Source organism: Grammomys surdaster, unplaced genomic scaffold, assembly GCF_004785775.1.
Source record: "Grammomys surdaster isolate TR1022 unplaced genomic scaffold, NIH_TR_1.0 183, whole genome shotgun sequence".
In the NCBI taxonomy this organism is placed as follows: Eukaryota; Metazoa; Chordata; class Mammalia; order Rodentia; family Muridae; genus Grammomys; species Grammomys surdaster.
The window spans coordinates 220,401-239,664 of NW_021604628.1; the positions used below are offsets into that span (position 1 = coordinate 220,401).

The 19,264-nt window shown below is 44.2% G+C and overlaps 1 protein-coding gene across 1 annotated transcript; it reads left to right on the plus strand.

Moving 5' to 3' along the window:
• Nucleotides 1-8,343: 8,343 nt before the first annotated feature.
• On the plus strand, nt 8,344-18,496 carry Srsf3 (serine and arginine rich splicing factor 3). The gene is made up of 6 exons (XM_028767947.1): nt 8,344-8,452; nt 11,796-12,003; nt 13,506-13,640; nt 15,789-15,827; nt 16,035-16,121; nt 16,221-18,496. Exons 2-6 carry the CDS (start codon nt 11,798-11,800, stop codon nt 16,246-16,248), a joined length of 495 nt encoding a protein of 164 aa, XP_028623780.1. The 5' UTR covers nt 8,344-8,452; nt 11,796-11,797; the 3' UTR covers nt 16,249-18,496.
• Nucleotides 18,497-19,264: the final 768 nt, after the last annotated feature.

Below are 19,264 nucleotides of genomic sequence, written 5' to 3' on the forward strand. Positions count from 1 at the left end.
GAGAGAGAGAGAGAGAGAGAGAGAGAGAGAGAGAGAGAGAGAGAGAGGTACATTTATGGGCTAGCCCAACGAAGCAAGAGACAGAGAGACAGACAAAGCAGGAACTGAGGCCCCTCAGCAACACAGGTCAGCTAGGAAAAGGCCCAGGGAGGAACCTGGAGAGCTTCCTACCCTAGCAGGCAATGGGGAAAGGCAGCCAGGGCTACACAGAGAAACCCTGTCTCCACATCCTCCTCAAAAAGGGGGAGGGGGTAGATGTGTAAGCTTTAGGACCTTGGGAGCTGAATCAAAACAAACATTTTACAAAGCACAGAATTAAAGACATTGAGATCCTTGTTGCCAGTGGGGGGCGGCGCCGCCCCGCAGCTGCGGCGCACAGTTGCTTCTGAGGTCAGGCCTGCTTTGCCTGCAACTTTGCAAAGCATGAAACTGGACTACTGGAACAAAGACATTCCCGCTCTAAGGCTGACTTCCCAGGCTCTAAGAACTGGTAGGCCGGGGACAAGGTGCACATTTTACATACCAAAGCAGACCTGGCCTCCAGGTTCTCCCAGCATCCCTCAGTCCCTACCTGGCCTACCCTGCCCTAAACCCTGAACTTTCCAGCCCAGGGACTGGGCTACCCTTCCTTCCCCCGCAGAGATTCTTTGCTATATAACCCAGACATTTATGCTTCTCCCTCCCTCCTCCCCCCCCCCCCCTCCCATGCATTCTCTCTTCCCTCCTCTCCACTTTATTTCCTTCCCCTCGGCAAATTCCTTGGCCTCCTCCTAGGGGCCACAGAAGTTGCCTGCCTGAGACAGCTTCCCAATAAACCTGCGTGTGTGTGTGTGTGTGTGTGTGTGTGTGTGTGTGTGTGTGTGTGTGAGTGATTTAGTCTGGCTTGAATTGACTCATTTCTCTGGCGTAGAGAAACAACTTATCAAGAACAAACATTTTCCTTCTAGCCTGGATTCTTTTCTAGGTTCCTCTTGAGCACCAAATAAGGTAACCCACAGCTGACCCTGGCCACCCACAGGGAGGGAGGACCCAGCTGAAATCAACAGAGGAAAGACTCTTAGGACACTCCCAAACTGAGCAGGCTCAGGGGGCCAGGCAGAGGAGCCAACCTGTGCTCCTTTGGTTCTCTATATGTGTTGGGGCCTGGGGTGGGAGGGGTGGATCTGGGGCTGCAGAAAGGCTGAACAAGGCTTGGGTTTTGAGTATTGTCAGGACTGACAGTTACATTTTACAGGTCAAGTAAATCTCAGGGGAAAAAACAGGTTTAAAAATTACTTGTAGGCCGGGCGGTGGTGGCGCACGCCTTTAATCCTAGCACTTGGGAGGCAGAGGCAGGCGGATTTCTGAGTTCGAGGCCAGCCTGGTCTACAGAATGAGTTCCAGGACAGCCAGGGCTATACAGAGAAACCCTGTCTCGAAAAACCAAAAAAAAAAATTACTTGTATGGGGGTGGGGTGGGGTGCGGGGTGTGGTTGTGTCTGAGGAAAGATGACACTGGGGGATGGAGCCTGGACTATGGAATTACTCAAAAAAATTCAGAGAACACAGACTGGAGACACCAGACTAGGAGAAAGCAGATAATTAACGGACAATGACAGGAAACCTCAGAACAATTACTTTTTTTTATTTTTATTTTTTAAGATTTATTTATTTCATGTATGTGAGTACACTGTCGCTGTCTTCAGACACCCCAGAAGAGGGCATCTGATCCCATTACAGATGGTTGTGAGCCACCATGTGGTTGCTGGGAATTGAACTCAGAACCTCTGGAAGAGCAGTCTGTGTTCTTAACCCCTGAGCCACACCTCTCCAGTCCTCAGAACAATTTCCAATGAAAAGGTGAAGTCATATTTTAGGTATTTCGGGTCTCTACTTCTGCAGTAGGAACCTATGTTATTTCCCATTGTTAGAGGCAGGCTGATCTGTGAGTCTGAGACCAGCCTGGTCTACAGAGCGAGTTCCAGGACAGCCAGGGCTACACAGAGAAACTCTGTTTGGAAAAAACAAAAAGAAAGAAAGAAAGAAAAATAAAAAAGACAGAAGACAGGATGATAAAGAGGGTGAGCAGCGTTGGCTCAGTGGAGGAAGCTGTGTTTACTGTGTGTGGAGCCCTGGGTTCAACTCAAACACCTGCACAGATAAGCAGACAGACAGGAAGAAAGTTAGACCAAACAAAGCCAGGAATGGTAGCACACTCTTGTATCAGGAATTAAAGGTTAAAGACTAGCCTTAGCTGCATAGCAGGTTTGAAGCCAGCCTGGGTTACATGAACTTGTCTCAAAGAAAACCAAACACACACACACACACACACACACACACACACACACACACACACCAAACAAAAAACCCAAGCCGACTGACTCCTCTTCGTGTTGCTTTGTCTTAAAGGGCCCAACACATTAAGAAGTACTTTTAAGCTGGGTGGTGGTCAAGCACATCTTTTTTTTTTTTTGGTTTTTCGAGACAGGGTTTCTCTGTGTAGCCCTGGCTGTCCTGGAACGCACTCTGTAGACTAGGATGGCCTCTAACTTAGAGATTCACCTGCCTCTGCCTCCCAAGTGCTGGGATTCAAGGCGTGCCCAGTGGTCAAGCACATCTTTAATCCAGACAGATGGTCTGAGTTCCAGGCTAGCCTGGTCTGCCTAATGAGTTTCGAGACAGCCAGGGCTACATAGTGAGACCATCTCAAAACAAGAGCAAAACAAGTGTAAGATATGACATTCACAAAGAATCAACAAAAAGTTAAAAAAATGTAAAACAAAACAAAAAAACCACCAGCAAATTATTTTTATTTATGTGTCTGCCACATATGTTTAGGTGTCCATGGAGGCCAGAAAGGGCACTGAATCCCAAGGGCACTGGTTTCCCAGATCCTAGAGTTACAGGTAATTGTTAACCACCTGATATGGGTGCTGGGAACCAAACTCAGGTCCTCTAGAAGAGCAGTTAGTGCTCTTAACCATTGAGCTATCTCTTCAACCCAATAAGTTTCAACTTTGTTATTCTCTCTCTCTCTCTAAATAAAGGTCTGGAGAGATGGCTCAGTGATGAAGAGCACTGGCTGCTTTTATAGAGGACCTGGGTTCAATTCCCAGCACCATATAGTGGGTCACAACTTTCTGTAACTCCAGTTCCAGGGACCTGATGACCCCTTCTGGCCTCCACAGGCACTAGACACCATGTAGTGCATAAGTGTACACGCAGGCAAAACACCTATGCACATAAGATAAAAACTGGAAATTAAAAAAAAAAAAAGTAGGTGACTATTTATCTGTAACCTTGGCCCTTCAGAGCTTAGGCAAGAGGTGTTTCAAGTTTTAGATAACCTGGGCTGTGCAGCATATCCCACCCCCCAATTAAAAAAAAACAAAAATCAGGTGCTGGAGAGCTGGTTCCAAACTTAAGAACTTCCAGAGGATCCAAGTTCAATTCAAGTCACCAACATGGCAGCTCACAACCGTCTGTAACTTCCAGGAGCCCCGGTACCCTCTTCTGGTTTCAACATGTGTCAAGCACACATGGAGCACCAACACATGAGCCCAGCAAATATAGAAGATGGCAACCTGGTGGCTGACTAGCTTGGGAGCTGCTGCTCAGATTCCTGTCATCCATGCTTGCAGGAGTCTGAGATGGTTTTATGGAACCCTCTGTCAACCCTGCTGCCTGCTGGGGTGGGAAGACTCTTCAGAAGGGTGTCAGCACATCTTGGGAGCTAGGGTAAGGGTGAAGCCAGTGGCCTGGGTTCTCCTGCTCTTTGAACCCACAGGCCAAACATTGAAATATTCTATCAATTTCCAGTTGACTTTTTTTGTGTGTGTGCATTTTGACACACGGTCTCATTTAGTCTACACTGGCTACATAGTAAGAGCCTATTTCCAAAAACAAGAAACCAAAACAAAGCCAGGCATCATGGTACAAGTCCTTAATAACAGCATTCCAGAGGCAGAAGCAGAGGCAGAGGCAGAGGCAGATGGATCTTTGAGTGAGGCTAGCCTGGTCTACAGAGTGAGTTCCTGGACAGCCAGAGATACATAGTGAGAGAACTGCTTCAAAATTAAATTACCTTCTAAGTGCTGGAATCAAATGCATGTACCACCAAAATAAATTTTACTTTGTCTCAAAATAAAATAAAGTTGAAAACCCCAAACCACAACAATAACAACAACAACAATAAAACATCTCGCAAAACTCTCTTAGTCCAACAAGGAGTCAATGGGAAAATTATTAAGACATCTTGCTCTTTTTTTTTTTTCTGGGTGCCTTCAAAAATCCAGTATCTTCTGTTTTATTTGTTTGTTTGTTTGTTTGCTTTACAGTTATAGCACAACTCATGAGACCAAACAGCTACAGGTACTTACTGGTTATTGACTAAGACAGTACAGCCTAGATCAATTCCCCAGCCTAGTCTGCCTGTAAGCTGGCTTGAGGCTTGACCACATCACCTGATGGCTCTGAGACCCTCAAACTTCTCTGGTGTAGTACCATGAAGAGATGGGACTAGGAAGGGCATGGAGTGGTGGGGGGTGGGAGGTGGGGACACGTGGCAGGGGTGGGGGAGCCCTTGGCCTTCCTTGTGTGCCAGAGTGTGATCCAATTCCTCTGGTCCTCAAGAACCTAGATCTTGTCACAGTTCTTCCCTGGTTTGTTTGGGTGACCCTGATATCATCTTGGTGCCACAGAGTTCAGAGCTGTCTGTGGGAGTGCTCCTCTTGGTGTCTGAAGAGAGTGACAGTGTACTCATATACATAAAAATAAATACATCTTTAAAAAAAGTAAAAAAAAAAAATGTTGGTCCTCCTTGCTTGCAAAACTACCGCTGAAGCCACAGTCTCAGCCCAACACCCAATACAAGCTTGCTTCGTGCGTGTGTGTATTTTGTATTTGAGACAGGGTTTCTCTGTGTAGCTCTGGCTGTTCCTTTAACCCTAGACTTTTGTAGATGATCCCTTCTATGGCCAGACCTCCTAGTATACACACTTTACAGAAACTTGAAGTCAATCACATAATTTAAAATATTAAATCTTGCTGTGTGTATGTGTGACGGCAGGCTCCTTTAATCCCAGCACTTGGGGGGGAGGGGAAGAGGCAGGTGGATCTCTGAATTTAAACCCAGCCTGGTTTACAGAGTGAATTCCAGTACATCCAGGGATACATGGAGAAACCCCGTCTCGAAAAAACAAAATAAAAATAAATAAATAAAAAAAATAAAATCTTGTGTATAATAATTAGTGTCTGGCCATCATTCTTGTGGCTTATCTTATTTTTGGCAGTGCCGGAGATTGAATCTGGAGCCTTGCACACGCTAGAGTCAAGCCCTCTTGCTACTTGTTTGTTCCGTAGTGGAGGAGGAGCTTAGCCTGTAGACTCCTGTCAATCATCCCAGTGGTGAAGCGGAGGAGGCGCAAGTTTACCTGGAACTCCTGACTGCGGTCAAGCGTGTCCATCCTGCATCACAAGGCCTGCACGTGTCCAAGGATAGCCATGAATGCAATGTAACACATTTGTAGATGAAGTCACGGGACAATGTCAAAACACCTGACTCCCTTGGTACATAGTGTGGGCTAAGGCCAGGGTGGGCTTCAAAAGAGACCCTGATTCGCCCAAAAAACCAAACAAACAAACAAGAAAAAAAGACCCTGATTCATACACACAAACAAAAAACACCTGTGTTTGAGAGGCTTTAAGGCCCAGAGCTTTAATCCCAGCACTTGGGAGGAAGAAACAATCAGATCTCTGGGTTTGAGACTAGCCTGGTCTATACAGTGAGTTCTAGGACAGCCAGAGATACACAGAGAAACCCTGTCTCAAATACAAAATACACACACCCACGAAGCAAGCTTGTATTGGGTGTTGGGGCTGAGACCGTGACTTCAGTGGTAGTCTTGCAAGCAAGGAAGACCAACATTTTTTTTTTTCTTTTTTTAAAGTGGTGGCGCATGCCTTTAATCCCAGCACTTGGGAGGCAGAGGCAGGCAGATTTCTGAGTTTGAGGCTAGCCTGGTCTACATAGTGAGTTCCAGGACAGCCAGGGCTATTCTCAAAAAGAAAAAAAAAAAAAAAAAAAAAGGATTTGTTTATTTTATGTATGTGAGTACACTGTCACTCTTTTCAGACACCCTAGAAGAGGGCATCAGATCCCATTACAGATGGTTGTGAGCCATCAGGTGGTTGTTGGGAATTGAACTCAGGAACTCTGGACTTCTTAACTGCTGAGCCATCTCTCCAGCCCGAGGACCAACATTTGATCACTACACAGCAAAATCAAAGCAATATCAAAAGGTTGCTTCAAAAACCTGATGTTTGCTGGCACACACCTTTAATCCCAGCACTTGGGAGGCAGAGACAGGTGGATTTCTGAGTTCGAGGCCAGCCTGGTCTACAGAGAAACCCTGTCTTGAAAAACCAACCAACCAACCAAACAAAAAACAAAACAAAACAAAAAACCCTGATGTTCTTGTTTAATCCCTAGAAGCCATATGAAGATAGGAAAACAAACTTGTCCTCTGTCCCCATACATACACCTACACAAATAGTAACTTTATTTTTTATTTTTATTTACTTTTTTTTTTTGAGACAGGGTCTCTCTATATAGCTCTGGCTGACCTGGAACTCACTCTGTAGAACAAGCAGGCCTCAAAAAAAAAAAAAAAAAGAAAAGAAAAGAAAAAGAAAAGAAAAGAAAAGCCGGGTGGTGGTGGCGCACACCTTTAATCCCAGCACTTGGGAGGCAGAGGCAGGCGGATTTCTGAGTTTGAGGCCAGCCTGATCTACAGAGTGAGTTCCAGGACAGCCAGAGCTATACAGAGAAACCCTGTCTCGAAAAACAAAACAAAACAAAACAAAACAAAACAAAACAAAACAAAAGAACAGGCAGGCCTCGAACTCACAGAGATCCACTTGCTTTCAGCAGTGCTGGGATTAAAGGTAGCCATTACTTGCTTGGTTTATAAACAAAAAAAAATTTGGAACAGAGACTATGACAAGTCATTTAAATACATTAGATTTTTTGTTGTTTTTAGACAGGCTCTAAGAAGTTCATTCTAGCCTAGAACTCACTGAACGTATGAAAATAACCTTCGACTCCTGTTCCCTTGGGCCAAGGAAGAGCTGAGATTATGGGGCAAGGAGGAGACACAGACAAAAGGGCGCCAAATCAGCCCCATTACTACTATCCTGGGCGTGTCTAACCCAGAAAGAGAAAAAAAAAAATCTAGAGAGAAATGAAGTCTTGCTAGAATCTTCCGAAGGCCACAACACAAACAGGTTTAACAACTGTAGCCCGCACTGCACCTCCCTTCCCGCTCCCCCTGCATAACCTTAGGGAAACTAAGAAATTAAAGTGCTGTGTCTGAAAAGCGGGTTAATATTTTGACTTTCCTTGGAAGCAGAAATAACTGAATCTTCACAATACATCAGACTAGCCTGAGCGGAGGCAGGCTGAAAATAAGTCTGGGAGCTGGAGGCAAACTTTGTGGCTGGTCAAAAGAGGGTATTCAGCTATTCTGGGGTGCGTGTGTGTGTGTGTGTGTGTAGAGGCCCAGAAGACCCAAAGGCCTAGCAGGCAGAGCAAAGCCCTTACAAAGGCTGCAGGTGCCCCTCCTAGCATCTGCATGGCGGAGCTGCGTGCGCAGAGCTTAAAGGCATCCTCTCCAGAACCTTCCTCTCCACCCCTGTGAACGCGATCCCCGATCCCGGTGACCGTTTGTGTGCTTGTGTGTGTGTGTGTGTGTTTTTTCGTACCGCCTCACCATGTCGCATTTGCCGCGCGCGCGGTTTGGGCGAGAGGCGGGAAAACAAGAGTTGAGCAAACTTTGCAGGCTCTACCCTGCATCCTGTGGGGGAGACGGGCACCGCGGGGTACCAGTCCGATCGTCCGCAGGTCGGTGACCTTGAGAGCGACTCTCAGGCTCCTTAGTCTGCGATTGCTCACTGGACATGGATGCCAGCGTGCACGTTTCACTCCGACCCCAGCCTACCGCTGCAGCCGCCCTCGCTCGGGAGTCATGGCGGCGGAGTCCAGGCAGCTTTATCCAGCTGCAGCCGAGGCGGAAGTGGAGGATGGGGGAGGGGGGGAGTAGATCTGCGCGGCTCGAGAGAATGGCCGAGCGGAGCGCGACACCTCCGGGACCAGCGGGCGCGCGGCGACGAGCTCGCGCCACCGCGCGCGCCCCACCCACCTGACGGAACGGCCGGCGCGCGCTCCCAGTAACCGCGGTTTCTCGCAGCGTTTGTAGCCCTTACGTCACGGCCTGCGCCGCCTCTGATTGGGGGAGCCGGGCAGGTCACGTGGCCGAGCAGGGCGCTATAAATAGGGCGAGGGGGACGGCGGTGGTCCGCCATTTCGTGGACGCCGCGGGACGGAGAGCATCTGTAGGAGCAGAGCCAGAGGGGAGCGGGTGGGCTTGTCGGAGCGTCAGGATTTGAGCTTGGGCCTTTCGAACCCAGGATCTCGGTAAGAGACCGGCGAACGGAGGGAGGGAGGTGGAGTTTGGCACAGTCGAGGTGGGGCCGGGCGCAATGGCGGCGCCAGGTTGAGACAAAGGGGTGCCGCCGCCATTTTGTGACGTTCGGTCCCGGGCGGCGGCTGGGGCCCCGGGCAATGCCGAAGATGCTTCCAGGCCTGTAAATCGGGGACTTATCTATTATCCTTCCGTGGAAGCTTAAGCGAGGAATTGCTCCGGGCTGGGGTGCGGCGGTGGGGGGGAGATTGAGCTCTAAACGTCGCGGCCTTTAATGTGATGGCGCCTTTTTTTTTTCCTCCTTGGTCCTGGTTTTCATGGGATAGAGTCTTTAAGAATTTTGTTTTCAGGAACAGATCTTTCAATACTTACTGAGCCCCTTACGGTCTCGCCTATTTTTTTTCTTTAATGTGCCGACTTTGTGTTTGTTTTGAAACGGTTGTGATCAGGCTTTGTGTCTCGGTGTAAATTCTGGTCCAAGTTGAGTTGGGATTTTCTTTAACCTCTGTGCTCTTAACAGGTGTGAGAAGCGGGGATGGATGAGTTAAGAGCTTCTTTCGTTTTTATTTTTATTTTCGGGGAATGGCTTGGTCGCTCAACGGAGTCTTGAGCACAGGGTGGGGTCACGGCAAAATAAGGTGTGCCTGGACTAAAATTTTTAGTTTTTGAGAGTAGTCGGCTTTAGAACAGTATAGGGTATAGTTGAAAGACACTTGAAATAGCCTATTAAATAGGGTTTTCTCTTCGGAAGTGTGAGGTTGAATCCTTAACTGAGTGCACGTCCCCAAGATTGTATGGTTTTGTCTAAGTGTCCTTTTAATAAAATTCTTTTACGCAGGATTTTAGGGTGTGTCGACGGGTATTGAATTCCTAGCAGCCCTCAAGATTTATGCATGTTTTATTAAAAGATAGGATCACTTTACCAGCCTGACTTCATAACTGTCGTTCCTCTGGTCTAGTGAGCAGCAGGCATGCATGTGTTCTAGCTGTGGCAGTTTTTAATACATCCACGATGTTGTGTGGTTCCAAGATACTTATTTTTGTTCATTTGATTGTTTCTGAGACAGTTCTCGTTGTAGCCCAGGCTGACCTGGAACTCACTTTTTTTTTAAAGATCAGGCTGGTCTCCATATCAGATCACTTGCCTCTTCCTCCTGAGTGCTGGGATTAAGTGCGCCGCCGCCACCCTGATGTACTACTTATTTTTTGAGACAGTGTCTCATGCAGCCCAGGCTCTGTATGCTTCAGCCCGGGATGCCCCTTTCTTTAGCCCTGGACTTCTCAGAACTCCCTGATAATTGGCCTGGCCTGCAACCTGCCTCTCCTTGGGATTACCATGACAGATTTTCTTAATGCTGGGCCTGCATGTGGTCCTTTACTATGCTTTTAAAAGCTAAAGGTCCTGCCCTTTAAGTATCTGGATTTTCCATTTTGAGCATTTCCTTTGTAGGAAAATGTAATGGTCTTTTCTGGTTTTAGAATATCTTCAAGGTTTTTATACTTAGCAGTGTATTCCTGACTATTGTGGCACATTTTGGATCTCCATCTCCTGGTAATCAGTTAGATTGGCACAGCTCTCACTATTGGGAGTAGTGGTGTGAGATGTGTAGGCTTTGACTTTTTTTTCTTGTGTCTGTAGTGCTGGGGATTAAATTTTAGTTGCATGCTAGGCAAGCTACCTACCCCTGAACCACATCTAGACTTTTGAACATATGTTTGAAAATGGAGCTAGGTGTGATGACGCATAATTGTAATCCTAGGCCTTGAAAGACTGGGTACCTCTATCTTGAGTTCAAGGCTAGCCTGGTCTGTCTACAGTGAAACACATGTTAAAACTCACCATGTGATTTGGCTGCTTGGTGAATTTTGACTGCCTATAAGGAAGTCAGTCTAGCAAAAGGTGCTATTGGTATTCTGGAGTAAAGGAAGATTTTGTGACAGTGTATCTTGGAAGCATTTGTAACAGGGCTTAACTGTAGCTCTGCCTGGCCTCAAAACTTGTGATCTTAATTACTCTTCTGGAGACTAGAATTACAGGTCCTGCTCAAGGAAGGAAGCCTTTTTAAAACACTATTTTGTGTTTGTGGGGTGGTATATGCACCAGTGAACGTCAGAAGATAATTGTAGTTTTTCCACAATGTGTCCTGTAGCTCAGCTCAGGTGGACATGGTTAGTTCCCTGTGCCTTTATCCTCCTAAACCCCTCCTAAGGAAGCTTTAAATAAAAGGTTTTGCATCTTAGCTGAGGCTAGTTTTTTACACATGGAGGGATTTATGTATATTGCTTACTTGGTCCAAATGTGGTAGTTTTTATTCAAACTTAATAGTGACTGGGTGAATGAAGGAAGGTATATCCCTCTCTACTTCCTGTTGTAATTTCTTGGCGCCAACTATTGTGTGACAATGGGAAGGAACAGTGTAAAATGGCTAAAACAGCTGCCTTGCCTTAGAGGGGAAAGATAGTTTTGATTTGTCCATGGCAGAAGCTGGTCTTGAACTTCTGCTTTCACCTGTGAATTGTGAGCACTGAAAGTACAAATGTAGGCCACCACTCAGCATTCCTTTTGGTTGTTAAATTTAATTTGAAGTTAAACAGAGTCAAGCCTCATAATATACAGGGTTGATGGAGCCTGGCATAGGTAGTCAAGACCAGCCTGGGATACTTGAGACCTTTCTTGTCTTTAAAAGAAAAAGTGATAATTGATCCTTCTATGTTTTTCTCAGTTCCAGGGCAGGTTTTTTTTTTTTTTTTTTAAGGTCTCACTATGTAACCCTTAGCCCTTGCTGGCCTGGAAAATGAGAGTAGGATGAGAATCTGACTCAGATCCACCTGCCTTCCAAATATTTATTTTGAGACAGGTTTCTCTGTAGCCCTGGCTGGCCTGCCACTCCGTCTGTAGACCAGACCCACAAGCTCAGAACCACTTACACACTGCAAAAGTGCTGGTATTAAAGACATATGTTAGCGCACCTGGCCTGGCCTGAGACTTAACATGTAGGCCGACCTCATTCAGTTTGCCTGCCTGTTGGCTTCTTAAGAATTTGTTGGTTTGTTTCCCAGGGATTATGAGTGAAAAGAATAGGATGAGAGGCAGAATGCGTTCTTTTAGAGTAGTCCTAGTTTTTTTAGTTTATTTTTTAATTTTTGTTTTAAATAGAGGTTATATGTGCTAGGCTTGAATCTGTAACATTGTGCATGCTAGAGAAATAGTCAATATTGTTAACACATTTCCAAGCCTGTTTTTTTTTTTAACTTAAATTTTCTTAGGAATTGTTTTTAACTGTAGACTGCTTAAATAAATTAACATTTTGTTTGGTTTTTTTTTTATTATTACAGAAATGCATCGTGATTCCTGTCCCTTGGACTGTAAGGTTTATGTAGGTAATCTTGGAAACAATGGGAACAAGACTGAATTAGAAAGGGCTTTTGGCTATTATGGACCACTACGAAGTGTGTGGGTTGCTCGAAACCCTCCTGGCTTTGCTTTCGTTGAATTTGAGGATCCCCGTGATGCTGCTGACGCTGTCCGAGAGCTGGATGGAAGGTAATGTGGATGCAGACGGTTAGCCTGGTTTCAGTGTTCTAGGACCATGGCTTTTTGGTGTTTTAGGTCTATGCAGTAATAATTGCTTTTGGTCATTTACACAATGGCTGTGTACTGGAGCCCTGCTAGCTGACTGCCTATATCGTGCCATCACATTGGCTGTTTTTAGCCAGATGTGGACTTGTACCTGAAGTCCCAGCACATGGAATTAGGGACGAGTTCAGGATGCCTTGCTTACATAGCAAGTTAAAGGCAAGAATAATCTCGAGGCCACAGTACCTTAAGTGAAAAGAGACCGACAGTAGCTCTGAAGCTGTAGGATAGGCCATTTGTTCCTACAAGTTATAATAATGAAAGTTTGCTGGGGTCCATCTCATCAGTGGCCCAAATATGCCAGTTTAACTCACTGCTGTGGCTCTGGACAAATGAAGACAGGATAATCAACCCTACCCGGATGTGACTAGGTGGAGTTTCTTGTATTGGAAGGGGGTTGATATAAGGGAGCCAAAGTAATTAGCGTGCCTTAAAATCCTTAGAGAAGTGTATGGAAAAGTGAGAAATTCAAGGGAACAAGTCGTGGTAGGAATACATGAAAAGTACTTGAGTTATAGCTACTAACAGTTAACATTGAGCTCAGTAATCAAGAGTGGTTCAGGGAACCTCAGTAAGTAGTTAGAGCAGAGGACCTCGTCTAGTTTCCAGCATCCACATGGTGATTCACAGCCATTTGTAACACCAGTTCCACGGTGTCTTGATGTCTTCTGATTTCCTCAGGCACATATATGGTGCCTGGCCTTTGTATGCAAGCAAAAAACATCTCTACACAGGTTCTTTTCCTCCCTTAATGGAGACTGGGTCTCATGTCAAAGTTTAACTTAAAGAAGAAAAAAAAACTTACAGCCAGGTGGTGACACATACCTTTAATCGCAGCACTTGAGACAGAGACAGGTGGATCTCTTCAGTTTAATGCTAGCCTGGTTTATAGAATGTATTGCAAGACAGCCAGGGCTACACAGAAACCCATTTGGAAAAACAACAAAAATGTGTTTATGTGTGTGTTTTGTGCCTGTATGTCTGTACTGTATGTATTCCATACAGAAGGTGTTTGATTCCCTGGAACTAGAAGTGTATAGGTGGTTGTGAGCCACCATGTGGGTACTGGGAATCAAACCTGGGTTGTCTGCAAGAATAGCCAGTGCTTTTAACTACTTAACTAACCTGTAGTCAGTAGCCTAGGACTGACTCCCTTGTGCTGGGATTAAAGGTATATGTCAATATATCTAGCTAGACTGATTCATATGTAGTGAATTTATTTATTGCTTTTAAAAAATCCCATTTGAGGTTTGGGTCTTTTAACCTCTGTGAAGTGTTTAGCAAATAGGCCTGGGCAACACTTGAGACTGTCAAAACTTAGGTTTCATTTGACATTGGGTGAAATAGGGAGAGAGCAGTACAGCCTTACTGCCATTGGCAATTATGTGACTAGTGTCCCTTCTCTTTAGAACACTATGTGGCTGCCGTGTAAGAGTGGAACTGTCGAATGGAGAAAAGAGAAGTCGGAATCGTGGCCCGCCTCCCTCTTGGGGTCGTCGTCCTCGAGATGATTACCGCAGGAGGAGTCCTCCACCTCGGCGCAGGTACTTGAGAGAGCACCTTTTAGAGAAAGGCATTGGTGTAATGCAGTAGCTAGTAGGAGCAGGTATTTCTTCCTAAGGTTGTTGGTGGGTTTTAACTTACTGTGGACATCGGAGGTTTCTACAAACCATTGGCTGGGTGTAGCTTGGGGTATGCGAGTTGTGCTGAGTGTTGGCTTTTGTCTGTAGGTGTATTATTCATGTTGGTAGTTAGTAACTTCTGTCTCGGATCTGTCTTCTAGTTCATCTTCTAGTTCATCTTTCCAAGTCTTCCCTTTTACTTCAGTTAGGCCTTTTTCCATTTCTTGACTCCATAATGATCAACATTACATTCAACTAGCTCTTCACAGATGTGTTTTCTACTAGCACAATTGTAATATTTATCAAAACAGGCAGCTGTTTTAATGTTACAACTGGTAAAGTAGAAATCTTTCTGAAACAAACTTAAATCACTGACCAATAAAGGGGGCTTAAAAGTATTCCCAGTCATCCGTTCTTGAATCCCAAATAGGAGAGAAGTCAGTTTTTTTATGATTGAAATGGCATCATTCTTGGACCAGGCAGTATTGCCTGGATACAAACTCCTCATCTCCTCAAATCAAGCCTCTAAAATAGTCTCTGTAGGACTGAATTTACCTCTTACAGGTGAGTGAAGTCCTAGGAGATAGGAGTTCAAAATCTTGCCCCTTTTGCTATTTTGAAAAACAACACACTGTTGCCCATCATAATAAAGAGTATTTGTTAGCTAATAGATGGTTGTACTGATGGCTTGTTTTTCATTTTTTTTTGTGCTTTTTGGTCCATCTATTAATAAAAATGAACCCCGTTACAGAGTCACCATCATGTCTCTTCTCACCACCCTCTGAATCTGCATTAGCCAGTCAACTAGCCCTTTCAGCGTCATGTGACCAGCGCGCCCCATTCAGCTTGGCTGGTGTCGTTTCACATGACCCAGGCTGGCCAGTCGTCAGGTTGCACCGCCCTTTGGTTCCCGAGCATGCTGTTTTCTCTCAGCCTTCTCTCCAACCTTAACCAAATCGGCAGCAGCCGCCTCGACCGCCCACACATTCCTGGCCAATCAGCTCAGCTGTTTATTTACCAAATGTCTTCACAACAACTACAGCAGCAGCCTTCGGCTAACAAAAAAGCAGGAAAAATCCACAACACCCCCTTCGCCAACCAACTAAATCCAACGCAACATCTGGCAAAACCTTTTCAGCAAATTCTTCCTGGCCGTCAGTCCGGCAGCCTCACCTCACCATTTCTAGCTTGTTGAAACCCAAAACTAGTAAGTTTTTCCTGCTTATACAGTTTACTGCTGGTTAAAAATAAGGAGTAAGCGGCTTAAAGTAATTCTTTTTTCTGGATCAAAGGCTGGCTGTGCATAATTGAATGGTAACGTACAATATATTGCTTGAAACAACTTTTAAGGGTGATAGGGAACTCATAATGTGACTAGACCTTCAAGTGAACTTATGTGCATGTGTGAGATGCCAAACTAAAATTTTAATATCTCTAACAGATTTTAGCTTTTCTTCCTAGCAAAATTTTGTTGAATCCTATCACCTTTAAATGGTTTTACTAACAGTTTTCAAATTTAAAAAAAAATTGGGGGTGAAGTGTGGGCCAAGCTACAGTAATTTTGATAAGCCTAAACACACTCTTAAATGTGACGTCACAAACGCAGTTGTAATGTAGCACTAAGTGGCATCGATGTTTACACCTAGCGCGTTCTCACGGAATTACACTATCCACCTGGTGCATAAGTCTTGTTAGAGACTTCAAGGTTTGCATGGGTTCCAAATACTGGTTTATGGTACTGTTTTTGGAACTACTTGTGGGACTACATTTTGGTGTGGTGTTTGGGGTAGTGGACTTAGCTTGACATGAAGTTTTGCATTGGACAGATCTGCTGTGAAGCATTCTTTGTTAAAATGAATCCATGGTTGGAATACCTGCTTTTCACTTGAGCTTTTTGTTCCTTAATCCTTCTGTGCCTTTTTTTTTCTTTTCTTTTTTTATTTTTGGAGGATGAGTGCCAGTTCTCCGGCACATTCACTGGGCCCAACAGTGAAATTGAAAAGTTGGGAAATGCCTCACGCCACATACAATAATTGGCAGTTAGCCTAATTTTACTGTTTGTGCTTTTAGATCCCCAAGAAGAAGAAGCTTTTCCCGAAGCCGAAGCAGGTAAATGTCTTGGTGCCCTGTTCTTAGAAATGGCAGCTTCTAATACCTTTGAGCTGTTTTTCAAAGTACTTGTTTAGTGAGATTTACATAACCCTGGCTAATCTAGTGACCTGGGTAGCATAGTCACAGTCAGCATTAAGTTAGAGTGAGCTAGCCTCTCTTCAAAGTGAATTTTTAATAAACCAATGTGCCTTCTGTTTGCTTTAGGTCACTCTCTAGAGATAGGAGAAGAGAAAGGTCTCTGTCTCGTGAGAGAAATCACAAGCCGTCTCGATCCTTCTCTAGGTCTCGTAGGTAAGATCAGTGACTGAACTATTGAAGATATGCAGATATGATCTTTTTGTACTATGTACTTAAGATAATGTTTGATTGTTTTGTTTTTTGTTTTTTTAGCCGATCAAGGTCAAATGAAAGGAAATAGAAGACCAATTTGCAAAAGTGGTGTACAGGAAATAACTTCATCTGACAGGAGTATGTACAGGAAATTAAAGTTTTGTTTGAGACTTCATAAGCTTGGTGCATTTTTAAGATGTTTTAGCTGTTCAAATTTGTTTTGTCTCTTGGAACAGTGACACAAACCGATGTAATTCTCTGTGGTTCCAAATGGATCATAGGAGGCATGTGATATCAAGAATTGTTACTTTACAATGTTCCCTTAAGCAAGATTGAATTTTCTTTGAATTTTAGTTTTTTATAGACTGAAATAAACCTAGATCCTGCCCAGTTTTAAGTGTGATGTACTAATGATACAGAAGCGACTGGCAGAAATTGAATAAAGCTATAGTCCTCGTAGCTGAGACAGTGTGGCACTGTGGGTGGAATGATAAGCAGTCTTTAGAAGCTGCTGTAAATACAAGCCAGCAGATAAAGGTAGGAACCACACGCTGAAGGTTTTCAAAGCGGTTCCTTCCTGGTTGCTATATGCGGATGCAGAGCTGTTGTAATGTCTTTACTTGGAAATGTAAAACTAAGATACCAGTGTCCTATCAGTTTAAGGGTACATTGTAGAGCTGAACTTTTCAGTTACTGTGCAAGATTTTTTTTTCATGCTGTCATTTGTAATATGTTTTTGTGAGAATCCTTGGGATTAAAGTTTTGGTTACAAATTGTTGTTTAACTTGAAAGCCTGTTTTTCCTTGCACACTCAAATCTGTGAGCTTGGTATCAAGTCCAGGTATAACATTCCTATTGGAAGCCATACTTATATTTTCTTGTAAAGTGCTTTTGAACTAATAAAATACTAGCATAATTGTGTAGTCAGTCAAGCGAACCCACTGTTGCCATTGTTCTTATCCCTGGGAAAGCGGTTGGTTGCCCAGTTCGATCTTTGTAAGTAACAACCAAGAGGCACTACATTAGGGAAGTTCTTCCCCCTTTGCTTGTCACCTTGTTAGCCATTTTTTAGGTGTTGAAAGTCAGTTCAGGATCATGGCAGTTAGTGACTAACATTTTAAAGTAAGCACCAGTGTGGTATATTGTAATTCTTTAAGTTGCCCATAAAAAATGTCTTTGATCTTCAGCATGAAAACATTCAACAAAAGTTTTAAAATTAATTTTTTATGACTTGAGGTGTTGCATGGGATTCCAAATTGATCCATCATGATGTAAAATACACAAAATGGTTCATTGTAACGATGCACAGTTGAATATGGAGGCATGCATACCCTTTCTCTTAGAAATATGGAGGAGTTGTGGTTTCAGGGTTTTTGTGTGTGTGCAATTAGATTAAATCATAATGCAACAGTCTTGTGGCTTAAGTTTCCTTAAATGTGTTCTTTTGAGATAGTTTTTGGATTCTACTGTACTGACTTTGTCTCTGTAAGATGCCATTGCACTAAATTCAATCTGTAAGCTTATAAATTCCCCCTCCCCGAATTGTTATCTTTAAACAATAAATTTCAGTAAGAAAGGAGAGAATTGTGTCCAGAAGGTTCCACCGTGAGCCTTTGAAAGAAGTACCCATCTTCAAGGAGATGCTTTTCAATTCAAAGTCTCTGTTAATGTGTTAGGAGTCCACTTTGTCCTTCATGGTAGGATTGAGGTTAAGCCTACTTGTAATTGTAGGTCACATTAGCTATTAGTTTTCAGCGTATACTACTAAAAGGGTGGCTACAGGTGCTTGCCAGGGGTCATTATTAGTACTTAGTGATGACTAAGAAAGGCACTTGAGAATTAGGATTCTCGTTCATTGCGAGTTACCTCAGACAGATGTACATTGAACACGATGTAGGTGCCCTTCATTTACTTGCCATCGTGGTACCTAAGTGTCATGGATGGATGGATGGCATCTCCACCCTGCACTGGACTGCAGGCACTGAAGACTGAGGATGAATGGGAGATCTTAGTAGTTTTCTTTAGATCTCTGCCTCACTTTGGCATGCTACTGCTTAATTGGAAAGAATGTTGGTTATGGAAGTCAGAAGAGACTGAGTATAGCCAGACTCTACACCTGTTAACAGTGAAGAGTATAGGTGATAAACAGCCATAGTCTTTGGGTCACTGGTTTAGTGCCTTGTCTTAAATGTACTTTTGCTTTTCTGAGATGGGATTTAGTTATCAGACAAGTTATCTCTTCCAGTATATATTTTTGTACTTCCAGACTGTTGCCTTCTGGTTTTCTTATGGATGAGGGACATAAAACAGCTTTATTATTAAAGACACTGACTTAAGGCTGGGCTGGAGTATATTTTTATCTAAACAATCCGGTAATATACATTTCCTACACGGGCTGAAGTCCTGAGGGGTCCTGAAGCATGCAGTGGTAGTCTTAGTGGAGCTTTGCGCATGTAGCCTTTCCCGCTCTGGGTTACAAATCCCTAGTGTTTAGATTTTCTGTTGTGTCCCCGGGTTTTCTTTTCAGAGCAAAATTAAGCCTTCCATAAAGCTATAGATAGTACGTTTTATTTTATAATTTAGGGGATGGGGATCCTACTGCCTACAGTGTTAGAATCTCCTTACGTGTTAAACTACCTTGGCAGCAAGGACCCAGCTGAGCTGTTAAGAGCTCTGCCACTGATGTCCTTGCTTCTGTAATCTGTTTATCTGGGGTCGTTTGCTAGTGCCTTATTTGACACACACACACACACCCTTCCTCTCCAACTTAAGTATTTATTGTACATGGCCCTCCATGTTGGTCCTTAAGAGCTGCACTTAGTTGTCAGAAAGCTTTCCCTAGGATGCACCTAGCCTGGCTGCATCCATCTACAGCACTGTATAAACTGTGCCTGCCATGAGTCTCCCTCAGCAGCCCTGGTGCGGGAGGACTAGAAAGGACACAGTTGAGGGCCAGAGTGAGGGCAAAGTGTTCTCAACAAGAATGGTAAGGTTTCTAAGTTGATTTCCAGAGGATCTGATCCCTTTGGGCCTATACCAGGTGTGAACAAGGAGTACACATACTTCTCAGGAAAGCAGTAAACGGTGAGTAGAACACAAAGTCC